This window comes from Pelophylax lessonae (genome assembly GCF_965119305.1).
Source record: "Pelophylax lessonae genome assembly, chromosome: 11".
Lineage (NCBI taxonomy): Eukaryota > Metazoa > Chordata > Amphibia > Anura > Ranidae > Pelophylax > Pelophylax lessonae.
The window spans coordinates 157,011,286-157,028,411 of record NC_138778.1 but is presented as its reverse complement, the minus strand read 5'-3'; the positions used below and the strand labels follow the sequence as shown (position 1 = coordinate 157,028,411).

Here is a 17,126-nt window from a genome sequence, read left to right as displayed (position 1 = left end):
TGTATTTGTACGGTCTACGGCCACAAATTTATGTTTCTGTAAGGTAAACACATGCACATAGGTCAACAGTTTCATAATCACTCCTACCACATTGGTAGCCATTCGGTATGCTACAAAAAGCTTCCCTACCCCTGGATGTCTCCCTGTGTGTGTATCTTCTGCCTCCATGGGCAGATTGCCTCTTGCGCATTGCTTTTATCCCACAAGAGTGCCGTTAGCGCCAAGCAGCTTTGTTGCCGGAGTCAATTGATTACGTCACGGCCGGGTGCCCCATCACCGCGCATTCACAAAATGGCACTTCGCGCGGTGAGGCTTCGCTTGTGTGATGAATGCTAGGTTACCAGTAGGTTTTGAATTGTAGGAGATGATCAAAGCACCTGGAGAAAATGCATGAAAACACAAGGAGAACATACAAACTTTATGTGGACTGTGTCCTTTATTGAAGTCAAAACTAGGATGTCAGTGATGTAAGACAAATGGTCAACATTCATAAATCAGTGACTTAATAGTTATTTTTATTTCCATACAAGAATCCTGGATTTCTTCTGTAATTCAGTAATTTTTTTGTTCTAGGTGAATCTTCTAGTATTTTATTTAGTCTTTAATACTTTGCTCTACTGCAGTTTATTTTCTTTACATTTTTCAGATCTGAGTGTTTGTTCTTCAAAGAGAATCACAGAAACGGACTTGCATGGTTCTGTATACCAAAAAAGTAAGGAGGAAGGCGAGGCACAATTCCAAAGATTGGACCAGGAGGATCATAATGGAGAAGATAACAATGGTAAAGTTTTTGTAACTGTATTTACTATGCAAACAACACATGTGTACTCTCTTCGTTTCCAATAATTTTTTATTGGTTTTTAACAAAATACAAAGCAGATCATATGTGCTCTAGCACTGTACATCTTCAAACATGACACAAGATCTCCAACATGTCCTTATAGTACCTGCTCAGGAGCATCACCCTGTTAACAAACCAAATCTTAAGTGTCTGAGATAAAAGGAAGTGGCACAGTTGAGTAGTAGGATAACAATGAGGAAAACCCCTGTTGCAAAAGGTATGTGGCAATCAGTATGGTGCAGGTGTAACCCGTAGCCCACATGGGCAAGTAACCTAAACCTAAGGGAAAATAAACTAGAGGAAAGACAATGGTATTTAACAATCGCCTTCTGTATATTAATGGCTCTCTTTAGCTGGCAAGCATTATACTGAAAAACTAAAATGGGGGTGCCCTTTCCCACGTACCTAGAACAAATAGGAGAGCAAAATAACTTACACTATGCTTATAATATTAATGGGAATCAAACGTGTGTTGTTTGTACCTATAGAATGGAGTACTTAAAGCATAACTCCACTTTTGTTGAGAAAAAAACATTCCCCTCTGGGTGATCTCTGTACATTACAAGGATTTTACCAAACTTTGTTGCAGATTCCTACCTTTTATTACTCTGAAGAAATCACTGTTTGTTCCTCTGTGCTGAGTGGGTCTAATGGGAGTGGTTTCATAATTATCTGTCAGCTGTGGCAGCTGCAGGGCTCTAATGAGAAAAGCTGCTGGGTCTGCATCCCTTTAGACGTGCTCCTATTGGGAGTATCTCACCAAATATGACATTTTTTGTTGCAGGGGATGCCAGAAATCTGACTTGTAACTTAGTGCAGACTTCTGGGAAAATTGGTGGGCCAATCACACAAGCAGGAAATTATGTTTCTGGGGTGTGGTCAGTATACATTCTGTGTACAGAACACCTCCAGGTAGCCATATTGCATTGCATTTTCAGAAATTTACAACAGCTACAGATTGAAAAGGAAAGGTAATTTTTAATAACATTCAATCACAATATGATTTGTGTTGCAATTGTATATGCTATATTGTTTTTTTCTTTATTTGCTATTTTTTCCCCACGAAAGTGGAGTTACCCTTTAAGTATTAGAGATATATAAAATCCTCAATAGTAAGGAGAATGGAGAATCATGTTCAAAGGAAGGGCTCTTTGACTGACCAGTTACTGCAGTATGGTGTCATGCATTCAAACCACTTGTTGGTCTCAGTCAAAGTATATACAACTATATATATATATATATATATATATATATATATATATATATACATATACACATACATCCCCAATGTCTCCATTCGGATGTCAGCTAGAACAAAAGCCCTCATAGTACTTCCCCTAATAATGCCATTGAAAAACTCAAATAAAATAAAAAGTGAATGCAAGGTGAGATGCAAAAGAACTCAACATGTTTCGCTCATCAAAGCAAGCTTCGTCAGGAAAAGTATTACAGTGTACCAGAACCAAAATATAAGCTCTTGATGAAAGAAAAATGAAAATGGCTCTCCTTTTGATTTTAGGTGCATGGGCATGCGCACCCCCGTTTCTTAGTTTTTCAAAAAAGGGGAAAGACAAGAAGGTAAAATGAAAGGATAAGAGAAAGTATAGAAAGAGACGTATCTCATCTCTTTCTTCGTCCCGCTAGTCCAGTCAGTTATGCTATTTAATGTTCTCCTGAAGGGTCCCATATTTTTTCAAATAAGGTAACTTTATCTTGTAATGTAGCTGACATTTTTCAATGTATCATTATCCATGATAGCTTTGAGTGAACTATGTGAGAATGGGATAGACGAGGACCTCCATGATCTGAGAATTGCTATCCTGGCAGCCAGGAATATGAATGAAATCAGTTTGTTGGTGTGTCTCGGGACCTCAGCTACTGGTTGGCCTAGTAGGGCTTGCTATGGGGAGTTTTTTGAGATTAGTCTGGGTCAGAGAGTATATAAAATTATAGACTTGGAGGCAAAATCGAGCATGACCACTAAATGTGGTGTCTGTGCCCTCCTGTCTGCAACCCCTAAAAAAAACTCGGGGGGGAGGCACCTGGGACATATGAGGCAAGTTTTCCAGGTACCATGTACCAACGTAGCAGTACTTTATAGTTTGCTTCAATCATGGAGGTGTTTATGAGAGCCTTGGAGGCAGGTTGGGCCACTCAGAGAGGTCTAGATCCTCGCCCAGATCCCCCTCCCACCTCACCATGTAAGATAAAGTATCAATTTTTGAAGTAAAAATAGAATATATCGCAGAGATATGGCCTGGGATCTTGTTGATTTTTTTTTTTTTACATAAATGCTACATTGGAGACATGGTACTCACGTCAGAACTACGTGATAATGTCTAAAACAAAGTGCTGTATTTGTGCATAGCGGAAGTATTCAGTGGCAGATCGCTGGTGGTTATTTAGTAAAGATTGTCTCAAGATACCCTTTTTTTTTATTCCTAATCAAGTGTTCCAGACAACCATTTGCAAGTGACTGCAAGTATATGGATATCTGGAGGGTTGCAAGCTATGTTATTTTAGATATGATTCTGAATACTGTCCTGTTTTGGAAGAAAACTTATGCTGTCTTTATCAGCCACCTCAGTACACTGTGGTCGTGATTTTTTTCATTCTGCAAATGCTGTTTGCCTTGATTGGTCACCCTTCGGTACTTTTGTCCCTCACCAAGAACAAGTAAGCAGATAAGCACTTAAGATTAAACTCATATTTTCCTAATATGAATACGTATTTCATGACTGTTAGAAAGTATTGAACTGATCTCAGCATAATAGGCAGGCAACTAACATTTCAGAAGGGGCACATCAATTGCAGCCCCCATTTTTCTCTTATTAAAAGGTTTACTTTAAGGAGTGCTAAATAGTGCTTAGGTCATGCCAATATTAGTTCCATTAAAACTGGTTGAAAGGCCACTTTAGCATGCATTTAGTACATTTTTATATGCCTTAAATGCAATTGCAGCTGGAGAAAAAAAAGATCATTGTGGTGCAACTAGAAAGCTAGCGAAGGCAACACAGTTTCTGTACTTTAAGCAAAAATGGAAATCACCCCAATTTACAACTAGTTTTTAAAAGCAAGGTGTACACAGAAGACAAAGCAAAATGTCTAAGTCTAATGGCTTGTATTAAAAACAGAGGTTGTAGTTGCATAACGTTTGCAAATATATATGAGGGGTGCACTGCCTTGTCAAGGCTTTTTTATAGTGTGGGTTACTGCACTTTACATATTTTCATCATTGCTGCCCTGTTAAAAAGCTAGTACACGTGGATGATTGATGTAGGGCAAAATATACTAGATATATTGTGCATTTGGTGCCCAGCCTGTCCATATTCTGCCAAAGTTTGTACTTTCCCCAAACATTATTAGCGTAGAATATTAGCCTGTCCTGTTTCTTGCAGCATCAACTCTTCCTGCCACAAGCCACTCACAACTCCTCACCCTCGTCTGCTGTGGGTATGGCGCTCTTTCTTCATACGTTACCACCCACTCTCCACCGCAGCAGACCCTGTATCTTGTATGTCCTACATTAAAGAGTTCTTCTTACTCCCGTGCCTCTAATAGCTTCTCACTACTGAAAAGGAACCTTTAAAATAAGCATATTGTATCACCACAAAACCACACAGACATGATTTATGTCTGACAAATGTCAACTAATGGGCAATTTCTAAATGCATACCCCTATTATATGTACAATGTTGCTTTAGAAGATTCCATGAGCCATGTTGTCTTGAATAACTTCTCCTTCCTACCACCTGACTCTACCTACCTATTTTATCACTGTATACTATACTATATCTATAGTTATCGCTAGTAAATCTCCCTTACCACTTATGTATATCAATTGTGATTTTGAATTTTAAACTGTTTTAAGCAGGGTCCTTTTGCCTAACTTTTAAATGGTTATTGATATTGTATTGTTATGGTTCTAGCTGCTGTTGGTCTTGGGACCCCAGATATGATATTTGTTTTACTGTATCTTCCAAAGCAAATAAAATAAATGTTCACAGTGATGACTTAAGTTTTGCTGTGTCTTTGAGCCAAGTTATTTGTGTGTTGCCTTTGAGCCAAATCATTTGGATGGGGTGCCTTATAATTCAAGTGAATCCAAATGTATCCAAAAACACATTTACATGCACATTAAAATGTTTAAAGCAGGGGTGTCCAAATGACGGTCCTCCTGCTGTTCAGGAACTACAATTCCCATCATGCCTAGTAACGTCTGTGAATGTCAGAGATTTACAATGGGAATCATAGTTCCTGAACAGCTGGAGGGCAATAGTTTGGACACCCCTAGTTTAAAGGATCATGGAAAAGCTTCTGAAGGTCTGTCAAAATAGTTCATACTTTATGTGCTATAGTATCTTTTGAGAAGCGTTTCCATAGACGAGACATGAGAGACACTTTTGGAAAAGATATCTAGAGATTCTGCAGACTCCTAACTGTATTATTTGATTGGGCTTGTTAGAAAACCTTTTGCAATCAATATTTTTTTTCTTTTGGATATACAACATGTAACACTCAACTGTTGCATCACCCAGTGGCAGGTTTTTTCTTTAGTTAGAAAATATAGAGTCAGCACATGACTCAACACTCTTCTAGCCCTCTTCTGCAGCATTCTTACCTGTGTTGCTGCATCTGCCCAAAGTCGTTTGTCCTTTCTCTGCTGCCGATAACTGCTGTACCACTGCCCCCTCCTGTGCTTTATCATCTTAGAGTGGTACAGTAACCCCAGTGCGCACGGTAACATTAATGGATCCCAGAGCATCCTGTGGTATTTAGTAAACCCAGTGCACCTCAGAGTATCCTGTGTGCTTAAGTGACTCCAGTGCATCCCCGTGCGCCCTGTGCTTTGAGTGTACCTCAGGGCATCTTGTATCAACCAGTGAGCCTCCTGCCTCCCATGAACCCCCCGGCATCCTGAGCCATCAAGTGGCCCAGAGCGCCCAATGTTACCAAGTGAGTTTAAGGGTGCCCTGTTCCTCCAGTGTGTTCCCATGCACCTCCATGACACCTGTGTATGTAGGAAGCCTCCGGTATGCTCATGTAATCTGTTTCACCTGTGACCTTTACACTTCTCCAGGGATCGCAAGGGTGGACAGAGATTCATAAATTTGTAAGATTCCCTTTGCGATACAGTCTCAAAACTTTCCTATGAACTGCTCAAATGTGGTCTATGTATTTTCCTTGCTCTCTGGGGAATATTTGGCCTGTGTATCCCTGCTCTGGAAAAAAGACAACCCTGTGACCAACACCTTGCTGCTTTTCTGGCCCTCTTCTGAAGAATCTTTGATGCTTAACAACAAGGGCTCTCCAATGCCACATATTGTCTATCCACTCAGCGTCCCCTTCCTAAAAGAGGCTTATGTAATTTGGCATCCTATTATTATCCCAAAAAGTAAGGTCCAGACATAAGTCCCAAGACCCTTATATTCACTTTGGACCAAAAGAAAATTTTATTAAGCAATGTCCACATGGTTGGGACTGGTTCTCCTCTCAGGTCCTTGCCTTCTCTCACTCTATGTGCCCTGCCAAGGTCAGGGCAGTTAAGTCTATATCTACCATTGGCTATCTTCAAGGTAACCTACTCCATTCCAGCTTACTACATGGACTACTACCATGCCTTTGTCAAGTGCAAAGTGGATCAGTTATCACCACATTTTCACTGCAAGTGTGCCATCTACCTATGCATCTAAAGAATGGGTGCATCCTCCCAGTCTTCTAGAGACCAAGGCTATAACTGAATAGATCTTCAAGAATCCCAAAAAAATCTTTCTTTGTGAATCTTCTCCTGCTGGGATGGATTCTTTTTTTGTAGAAAAGGATGTTTTTTTCTGTCCCTGTATTGAGTATTGCACACTAAAAGCCATCACTGTCAAGAATTGCTACCCTCTGCCCCTTTTTACTGAGCTCTTCATTTGCCTCTATGGAGCCCAGGTCTTCACAAAACTAGATCTTTGAGGTGCAATCAAAAAAGGAGACAAATAGAAGACAGCGTTTACTGTAATACCAGGGGCAATCACTACGAGCATTTAATAATACATTTGGGCCTCTGTAGCATGCCCTACAGTCTTCCAGCACTTGTCAATGAAATCATCTGATATCTTTTCTACAAGTGTGTTCTACCTAAACAACTGGCCCCATCCATCCCCTTAACAGCACTTTCTAGGATTCACAAACTACTACTGGCAGCTCATCAACAACTATTCTGTATTTATTACTCCCATTACTGCTCTCACCTTGAAAAATGCCAACCTAAACAACTGTCCTTCCAAGGCAGTTGAAGCCCACTAGTCCTGGAAACTAGTTTTCCTTTTCAATTGTGTCGAGTGGGACTAGACATTTAAAAGCCAGTTTGCATTGAAACTAATGCATTACTAATGGAAGTCATGCCATCCTTTTTTATTCCCCCCAGTGGGGCTTTGTGCCCCTACACCTTCTTTGCTAGAAAGTTTTCTCAAGTAGAGAATAACTAATCCATTGATGATCGAAAACCGCTGGTTATCAGGTGGCCTTTAAGGAGTGGCAATATCTCCTAGAAGGATATCCTCATTTAATCACCATTTACAAAGACTAAAAAATACCTAAACTCCATGCAAGCTCATTGGTCCCTGTTCTTTTCTCAGGTCGACTTGATAGTGAGCGTAAAACTGAGACCTCCAACCCCAGAGATGACACACTCTCAAGCTCCTTTGGTTCCCAAGATATTGAACCTACTTCTGTCCCAAAATGCAATATTTTTAACCACTGGCATCCTTGCCCTGATCTCAACTCTGGAATCCTCTATTCACCCTGGCAAAACTTTAGTGTCTCTGGAGCTTAGAACTAAACATCAGTGTTGGGCCCATGACCATGAGCTCTCCGGGAAGCCTGGTGTTCATAGAAATCTCTTGTTCCTTTCCCACCATTCTGGTGGCCCCTTTAACCGAAAGGATTTAGAGGACCATGTAAAAGCATAGCCTACGTGACTTGTGACCATAGCAAGCTGACCCCTGCACCTGCAGGTCCTCTTCTCCCGTTACTGATTCTATTGGCACCACTTTTTTTATGGACTTTACCGACCTCCCTCCTTCAAATAGCTGTATGGTTATTTGGGTAGTGGAAGACATAGCAAAGGTAGCACACTCCATTGCACCCTAGAGAATCTTGTGTACCCCTGACTATGACTCGAACACCTTCCAGGACATTGTCTGCCAGCTAAGGACTATTAAGCTCCTTTAAAACCTTTGGCTGGCTAATCAACTTTCCTAACACTGCCCTCTAGCCCCCACACCTCCTTGAATACCTGGATCTAAGCTTGGACACAGCCCAAGACAGAATTTTCCTCTCTTAGGAGAGGACTGCCTCCCTAAGGTCCAACTCTCAGATCCTCAGATCACAACAACACACCTCAATTTGCTTCTGCACAAGGGTTCTGGGCCTTATTGTGGCCTCCTTCACGGCAGTTTTGTTTGCCCAATTTTACTCAAGACCCCTTCTATTCAAACATTCAAAGAACAGTCAGATCCAATCCTTGGATTGCCCAATGTTTCTGTCCGGTCAAGCAAAGATCTCCCTGACTTTGTGGGTCTACAGTGCTGCCCTGGAAATGGGAAAGGCTTTCTTTCACAAGACTTGGATTGTAGTAAAGAGAGATGTGAGTTTTACAGGCTGGGGTGGAGTCTTATAGTTCCCTGACTGTTCAGGGGACACAGTCAACAAAGTCACAACTACCCATTAACATTCTGGAACTGAGAGCCATCTTTACAACATTGGATCTCCCTTCTACAAGGTTATCCAGTCAGAATACAACTGGACAATGCCACAGCAGTGACCTTCAAAAACCATCAAGGGGACACCAAAAATCTAGCAGCTCTGAGAGAAATAAGTCTAATATTCTCATGGGCAGAAACTTATATTTCAGCTCTCTCGGCTGTCCGCTTTCTGGGAGTGGACTATTGGCAAGCGGATTTTTTTAACCTGTCAACACCCAGGGGGGGGTCTCTGCACCCAGAAATTTTTCAAAATCTCCATCAGAGGTGAGGAAAATGATGTGGACATTCTGACCTCCAGGTTCAAAAACAAGCTGAACATATTTGTGGTCAAGAACAGGGATACTCTAGCCTTCACAGTAAATGTTCTGGTGATTCATTAAAGTCAGTTCCTACTGGTTTATGTATTCTCTCAAATGAAGATCCTCCCTCAACTGGCTCAGGGCCCCCCTGTTCAAGCCTGCTTTTAAGTCACTGACTTTAACAGCATGGCTGTTGAAGTGGTAGTCATAAAGGATAGCGGTATCTCTGATTGGGCTATTCCCACTTTCCTCTGAGCAAGAAAATCCAACACCCGCAAAGGTTTACCATCACACATCAAAGGCCTTTTCTACATGGTGCAAGAACAGAAAATTAAATTACAGCAAATGCTCTATCACTTATATACTGGCCTCTCTCCAATCTGGTCTGAGTACTCTCAAGGGACAGATATCTGTCTTAGTCATCCTCTTCCAGAAACCCCTTGCTTCTTAATCCCCTGTCAGGACCTTTTTACAGGGGGAAAGCTCATATAATTCCCCAATTCAACATCCTGTGTCACCTTGAGATCTCAGGTTGGTGCTCTCTGCTTTTTAAAGAACCCCATTTGAACCATAAGAGGCATTTATTTTTTAATACTTCACCTTTAAAGTTGGCATCTTGGCCACTATCATGTCTGCGAGGAGTGTTTCTGAATTGGCAGCTCTCTTTTGTAAAGAACCTTTTTTTGTTTTGCCCAAAATAAAACAACCACCCAGGTGGTTTTGAGACAAAAGCCTTTTTTTTTTAACCTTAATGAGGACATTGTCCTTCCTTCCCTGTGTCCTCCTCAAAACATGACAAAGCAATTGCCCTACACTTCCTAGATGTTGTCAGGTTCTACCTGAAAGCTACAGTCTCTGTTTGCAAAACTGATTACCTCTTTGTCCTGCCCGTAGGCCCTTGTGGACACCCTGCCTCGCACTTGATGATTACCAGGTGGCTCAGACAACTTATTTCCATGGCCTACACCCTTTAGGTTCCTCCTTTTCCAATCAGAGCTGTTGGTGTCTTCTCAGCTTTTCAGCAGAAAGCATCTGTATCCCAGATTTTCAGGGCTGCCACCTGGTCCTCTGATCACACGTTTTCCAGATTCTACCAGGTGGACTTTCAGGCCTTAGTGAACTTCAGCTGCAAGGAGCTTCAACTCTTATCTGGGTATTTTGTTCTGGTTCTTTAAATCCTTGTCTTTCATATGTGCCTTTTTAGCAGTTCTAATTTGCCATGTTGTTTCCTGTCCCTCAGTTTTATTGTCTGGGTACGTCCCATGATCTATGAATACCAGTCTTGTGTAGCATCCTCTTGTGTGCAACTAGTGTATGGAAATGTATTTAGTTGACTCATGGTAGAGGTGTGAATCTGTAATTGGGTCGGGTTACTCTAGGTCAGGCTGGAGGGCTCTGCAGGGTAGGTGTGTGGTGCCTCCAACTTGTTTTAGAAGCTTGGAAAAGCTTCTGGAAGTTAGTGGTTGGAGGGTAGGAGGTCCTGATCAGCATACTTGAGGGAATCTGACCAATCCCCTGGCATAAGGCACTGGCATGGTGGCTGGATCAGCCCTTAAATATGGTGGAGCCTGAGCAGCAGGGGAAGTCCAGTGGAAGAGGCAGTGCTTATGGGTTGCTGTCGTGAGGACTGGGAGGGGACCCTGGGTCTTGGGGCTGTGCCTCCAGGCAATAGCTGAGGAAAGGAAGGAGAGGAAGCCTAAGAGAGGGATCTCTATTACCTTTGAGTCTTGTGCAGAAGACATCCTGGCTGACACAGGAAGATCTAGACAGTTGGAGGCCTGAACAGAAGTCTTGCCTAGTGCAGCAGGAAGCAAGAGACAGTGTGAGTATCTCAGCACACCCAGGGGCATACAAGGGGAAAGACTGGCAGATGTAGCATACCTTCCAGGGACAGTAACCCCCCCCCCCAAAAAAAAAACCCTAAATCCCAATTCTTTGTCCTAGGGCATTCTTCAGAGCAGGCAGTTGGGCCGGTAGTCAAGATGACAAGTGGGCAGGTAGTATCTACAAGCGTCAGAACTGTGTGAAGTTCTACTGAGGAAACACTATACTCTTGCATACAGTTTGGGACTTTGTGCTATTTCACTAAAGGGGACTAAAAGCTTCTGGTCCGTAAGGAACTTTGCCACTAATCCATAGAGACCGCAATTTTTCCGGAGGGAGTACAGTCCAGGATCTTAATTTTTTTCTGTACATAGAGAAGGAAGGTTCTTCAAGTCAAGTTGGCTATCCCATAATCCCTATACCCTAAGTTGTTTCCTCTAATAAAAAAACAAGCCCACAGTTTTCTTGTGTCTGGATGCAAGTTGGAAATGTGTGTTTCCTAGCTGTGCAGGAATAGAGGCAATTAAGATTCAGCGGCTACACATGTTACATAGTTAATAAGGTTGAATAAAGACACCAGTCCATCCAGTTCATTCTGTGTGGGTGTGTTTGTATGTATTGTGTCTCTATCACTTCCCATATATCTGTGCATTTTGTTTGCTAAGATGTCCATCTTAAAATTTTTGACACTTCTCGCTGATACCACCAATTGTGGATGGTGGTCCTTACTGCTCTAAGTTATAAGAACCCCATGTGCAGTGTAAAGTTAAACTGCTTCTCGCCCAACTTCATTAAGTGGCCATGTGTCTTCTTAAGTGACCTGAGACTGAATAATATTTTCCCTGTGCTAGAATCACCATTTTTAGATATTTGTAAATTGCGATCATGTCTCCTCTCAAGCACCTCTTCAGGAAAATATGTTTAATGTGTGTAGCTGCTTCTCATAAGTGAGAGTCTTCAACCCCCTTAGTAGCCCTTCTCTGGTCCTCTCCAGTTCCAGCACATCCTTCCTGAGGACTGGTGACCAGAACTGTGTGGCATACTCAAAATGCGACTGAACTAGAGTTTTATAAAGCGGTAGAATTAGGCTTCATGTAAACTTGGCTATCAATATGATGAACTCTTAGATGAGCCCAAAGATTTGACGTATTTTTGTTTTTTCCAGTTACTGATCCCATGCTTATATTGTTTATGCATATGCTGCCCACTGCTGCTTTTCCTGGAGATGGTTGAGACAAGAAATAGTCCCAGACCACACTTTTACTTTTCTGTCTTCATCCATCTCCACTGCAATTTGAAAGAGACAATAAGGATAAAAAAATGGCTGGCTGCTGGCACCCTGGCCTGCTGTGGGTGGCTTGCTAGCATCCTGTGGTGGGTCGGTGGCTTGCGCCTGGCAATGTGGGTGGCTTGCTGGCACCATGTTGTTGGTCGGTGGCTGACGCCTGGCAGTGTGGGTGGCTGGCACCCTGTTTTGGGTCGGTGGCTGACGCCTGGCAGTGTGGGTGGCTTGCTGGCACCCTGTTATGGGTCGGTGGCTGATGCCTGACATTATGGGTGGCTTGCTGGCACCCTGTTGTGGTGTTTGCTTTATAATGCATCCTGCCCATAAAGCAAAGAAAAAGGACTCTTTACAAAATGCGTTAGGCTCCATTCACACTTGAACATCTCTAAAGTTGCACCGACTTTGGAGCTCAACTTTGACACAACTTTGGATGGGTCCAACTTGGATACTACTTTGGCTTTGACCAGTAATAATGAACAACTGTTGCACACAAGTTGCATTGTATAACATTCAGGTACGACTTTCATGAAACTTCTGAGGGTTAACATTGAAGTCTATGGCCCTTTGAAAGTTGGATCAAAGTAGTGCATGAACTACTATGAAGTTGCTGCAACTTTAAGTTACGCATATATGAATGGTTATCATTGGAAAACACGGGAACAGCTTGTCATGCAACTTTGATGTCCAAAGTTGTATGACAAGTCGCACAAGTGTGAATGGAGCCTTAAAAAAATTTAAAGCAGTAAACAGGTATTGCTGGTTCTTTTACTTCACTAGGACAGTAATGTATTTAGTTTATTGAAATTGTAAAGGCTATCAGTCATATTATAGATTGGAACTGATTTCTGCTTTAGTAAATGTTAAGCAAAGACCTCCTCCACCCTGATGGGTTCTGGAACTTTATATGCCCTGATTAGGCTTGTGCACTGCTGGGCTGGGTGTGGGGGGGGTCAGGCTCCAATTCCCCATGGAAGCAAAGGCTGTGCAGGTGAGTGATCACCAGCCACTTTATTAGTTCCTGTTGAGTTTCTTTACTTAAATAGTTACATATAGTTACATAGTTAGTCGGCTTGAAAAAAGACACAAGTCCATCTAGCTCAACCAAAAAAAAACGTAAACACAACACAACTATACAATCCCATATACTGTACACAATCCTATACCCACAGTTGATCCAAAGGAAGGCGAAAAACCCGAGCAAAGCATGATCCAGTTTGCTACAGCAGGGGAAAAAATGCCTTCCTGATCCCCTGAAAGGCAATCTGATATTCCCTGGATCAACTTTACCTATAAATGTTAGTACCCAGTTATATTATGTACACATGGGAACTAATCCAGGCCTTTTTTAACCTCCCCGGCGGTATTCCCGAATGGGGCTCGGGGGTTAATTTTCAGTACCAAAAGCATTAACCCCGAGCCACACTCAGGATTGCCCCGCAATGTTACTCACCTTCCCTGTGCTCCCCCCGCCATCGTCCCCGGCGTCCTCCCCCCGTCCTCACTGTCTCTCCCCACTCTGTGCACAGCCGATTGCTGGCACTTGCCTTCTGGTTCCCCCCCTGCGAGCGTTGCGATGCAGGGAGGAGGAACCGGCGGCAAATTCAAAAGTGTAAATACACTAAATGTCATGATACAAAGCTGTGATCCTAACGAATCACACTGGATCATGCCATTTCAGCACAGGATTGCACCTGGATACTTTTCCAGTGCCCTGCCTGTGCTTTTCCAGTGCTTTGTGCCTGGAAAATTTTGAACGACCATGGCGTCCAAAAAGCGTTTTTTTTTTGCGCAAAAGTGCTTTTAGACGAAGTGGAAAACAGCGACAGGGAAACTGAGTTACTTGAAGAACTGAGCGATAGCAATTCATGGGAAAATTCGTCATCAGGTACGGAAAGTGACAACAGCGACGATTCTGATGTCTCTTTCTGGCACATAGCTTGTGGAGTTTGGGAAGTATATCAAATGATTCTTCAGAATTTCCAATGGAGCAATGTGCCAGAAAGAGACATCAGAAACGTCGCTGTCGTCACTTTCTGTACCTGATGACAAATTTTCCCACGAATCGCTATTGCTCAGTTATTCAAATAACTCCGTTTTGCTGTCGCTGTTTTCCAGTTCATCTAAAAGCGAGAACGCTTTTTGGACGCCATGGTCGTTCTCAACTTTCCAGGCACAAAGAACTGGAAAAGCACAGGCAGGGCACTGGAAAGTCACCAGGTGAAATCCTGTGGTGAAATGGCATAATACAGTGTAATCCGTTAGGATCACAACTTTGTATCATGTCATTTTGTGTATTTACATTTTTGAAATTGCTGCCGGTTCCATCCCCCTGCGTCGCAATGCTCGCAGGGAAGGTAACCGGAAGACAGGTGCGGGTGCTTCAGCCGAGCACACAGCAGGAGGACAGCGGAAGAACGGCGGGGGATCGCAGGGAAGGTGAGTTTTAGAATGTAAAACAACAGATTCCCATGCAAAACAATGTACCGCTTTAAGCACAGAAATCTGGACATAATCAGACCGCCAGGGAGGTTAAAGCAATCTACTGAGCTGGCCAGAACCACCTCTGGAGGGAGTCTATTCCACATTTTCAAAGCTCTTTCTGTGAAGAAACTTTTCCATAATCTCTTTTCCTCAAGATGTATAGAGTGCCCCCTTGTCCTCCGTGATGACCCTAAAGTAACCAAGTTCACCATGTGGACCTCTTATGTATTTGTACATGTTGATCATATCCCCTCTTAATCTCCTCTTCGCAAGAAAGAATAAATTCAGTTCCTCTAATCTTTCCTCATAGCTGAGTTCCTCCATGCCTCTTATGAGTTTGGTTGCCCTTCTCTGCACTTTCTCCAGTTCCTCGATATCCTTTTTGAGAACTGGTGCCTAAAACTGAGCTGCATATTCCAGAGGTCCTACTAATGATTTATACAGGGGCAAAATTATATCTCTCTCTCACCAGTCCATACCTCTCTTAATAATAAGATCTTTAATGATAGATTTTCTAAACCAGACTAGAGACTATTTGTTCCACAGTGAGCCAGGCCGTATGCTGCTCTAGGTCTGTGTGGAAGTGCTATTACAGCGGCTGTCTATGCACAGTTTGACTCACAGACTGCAGCCCAGGCTCAGGATGTGGTATTTGCCTTGGTGTGGCAGCTATGAGTTCTCAGCAGGCTGCAAGTATATTTCTGTTATGTCCAGGGAGCGGTTGCCGGTTAAGGCGCTATAGTTTTGTGGGTTTTTTTTCTAGTTGAGGAGACTTGGTTGGATTTACATAGTCATGTTCTGGTTTTTATATATACTGTGCCTTTACCGACAATAAACCCTTGCATTGGGTGCTTAGTGTGAACACCTAACCAGTGTGTATTTTTGGAATGGCATCGATATTTTTACACATCATTCAGGAAAATGACAATAGAACAGAGGCAACAGAAATATCATATCTATTGTAATAAAGAGCCTTTGCAGTAAGTAATAAAGTAGCGCTCTTAGTAGCTCTTTTTTTTTAAAGGATAACTAAACCCAAAAACAAAAATGCAATATTTTACAGCTGATGGTCCTTAAATTTGGTGATTGCTTTAGTTTTCTTTTTTTTTTTCAGTCTAAGAACATTTTCAGCAAATACAGAAAATATCTATTGATGTTTCCAGAAATGTGAGCTGCATCAAAGATTATATAGATTTCCAATTGCCCCCATAAATTAGAGATGAAAAGATATGGACATGTTTGTAGTCCATAGTGGCCTTGGGTGACAACCATGGCTCCTTAGGCTCCATTCACACTTGTGCGACTTGTCATGCAACTTTGTTGTGAAAAGTTGTGCCTCATGTTTTCCAATGATAACCATACATATATGTGCGACTTAAAGTTGCAGCAACTTTAGGCTGGGTTCGCACTGCTCCGACATGAAAGTCCCACAACTTCTGACTTTTCCCTGCAATATTGGTCAGACATCAGTCAGACTTTAATGAACAGGATCCGACTTGAGATGAGTGCAACTTGGGTCTGGTATGGATTTGTTTTTTTTGTTTTTTTTTCAGTACATTTTGTAGTGCTAACATTGCCTCTGAGCACAAGTCGCATGTCTCAAGTTGGATCAGCTAAGATGCTGATCCAACTTAGATATGACTTCAATGAAAGTCAGTGGGCTCAAATCGGGCCAAAGTCAGTCCAAAGTAGTGCAGGAACCTTTTCCAAAGTCAGACCGACACAAGTCGGACCAGTTAAGACGGCTCTCAAAGGGAATTATTGATTTATATGATTGATTTATACACGTCATACGACATATGCTCTCAAAGTCGAAGCGTATGTCGCACCAGTGTGAACCAGGCCTTTATTTAGTACATGCACTTCTTTGGTCTAACTTTCATGCAACCTGAGGGCCATAGACTTCAATGTTACCCCCAAATGTTTCCTGAAAGTCATACCTGAATGTTATACAATACAACAGTTGTGCAACAGTTGTCAATTATCACTTGTCAAAGCCAAAGTTGTATCCAAGTTACACCCTTCCAAATTTGCATCAAAGTTTCACTTATAAGTCAACGCAACTTAGGAGTCGTACAAGTGTGAATGGAGCCTTATAGAGGATGAGAGATGTAGCCACCAAGGGACAGGAAGTGTGTTGCTTGCACTATTACCTGCAAATTAAATAAAAGAAGGTTGAAAAAGGAAAACTAATGAAGCCACCCCAATGACTAGTAATCTGCTATATATTACATGTTTGGTTTTGGGTTTATATACACTTTAAGCCATATGTGCAGCTGGTGGGGCCACCAATTAAGTAAATCTATTGCTTTGCCAAACATGTAAAATACACACCAAATATGTCACACACCAGGGAGTTTATAACGAGTCAGCCAGCTCATTGAATGAACCTACTAAAGGAGTAGAGACTGTTGATTTTGCAAAATGTAGGTTCCCATAGCTTAGTAAATGTAATGAAAATGTGTTCACGGTAAACAAACCAGTCACGTGAAAGGTAAACTAGGAAATAAGGATTTTTTTTTGGCGCATGTCTGGATGATTAATGTGAGCACAGCTTCATATTTTGATTAATCTAGGTGAATAATCAATTTGCAAAATAAAAATGATCTACTCCTTTGATACGAGGGGCCAGTGTGGCAAGTGTG

General features: G+C 42.1%; 1 protein-coding gene across 1 annotated transcript in view; it reads left to right on the top strand.

Moving 5' to 3' along the window:
• IKZF3 (IKAROS family zinc finger 3) overlaps positions 1 to 17,126 on the top strand; it is a 204,963-nt gene that overhangs the window by 119,036 nt on the left and 68,801 nt on the right. Inside the window, exon 3 of the mRNA XM_082273043.1 lies at positions 647 to 781. Within this exon, the coding sequence (XP_082129169.1) occupies positions 647 to 781 (135 nt within the window). The remainder of the gene's footprint in view (positions 1 to 646; positions 782 to 17,126) is intronic.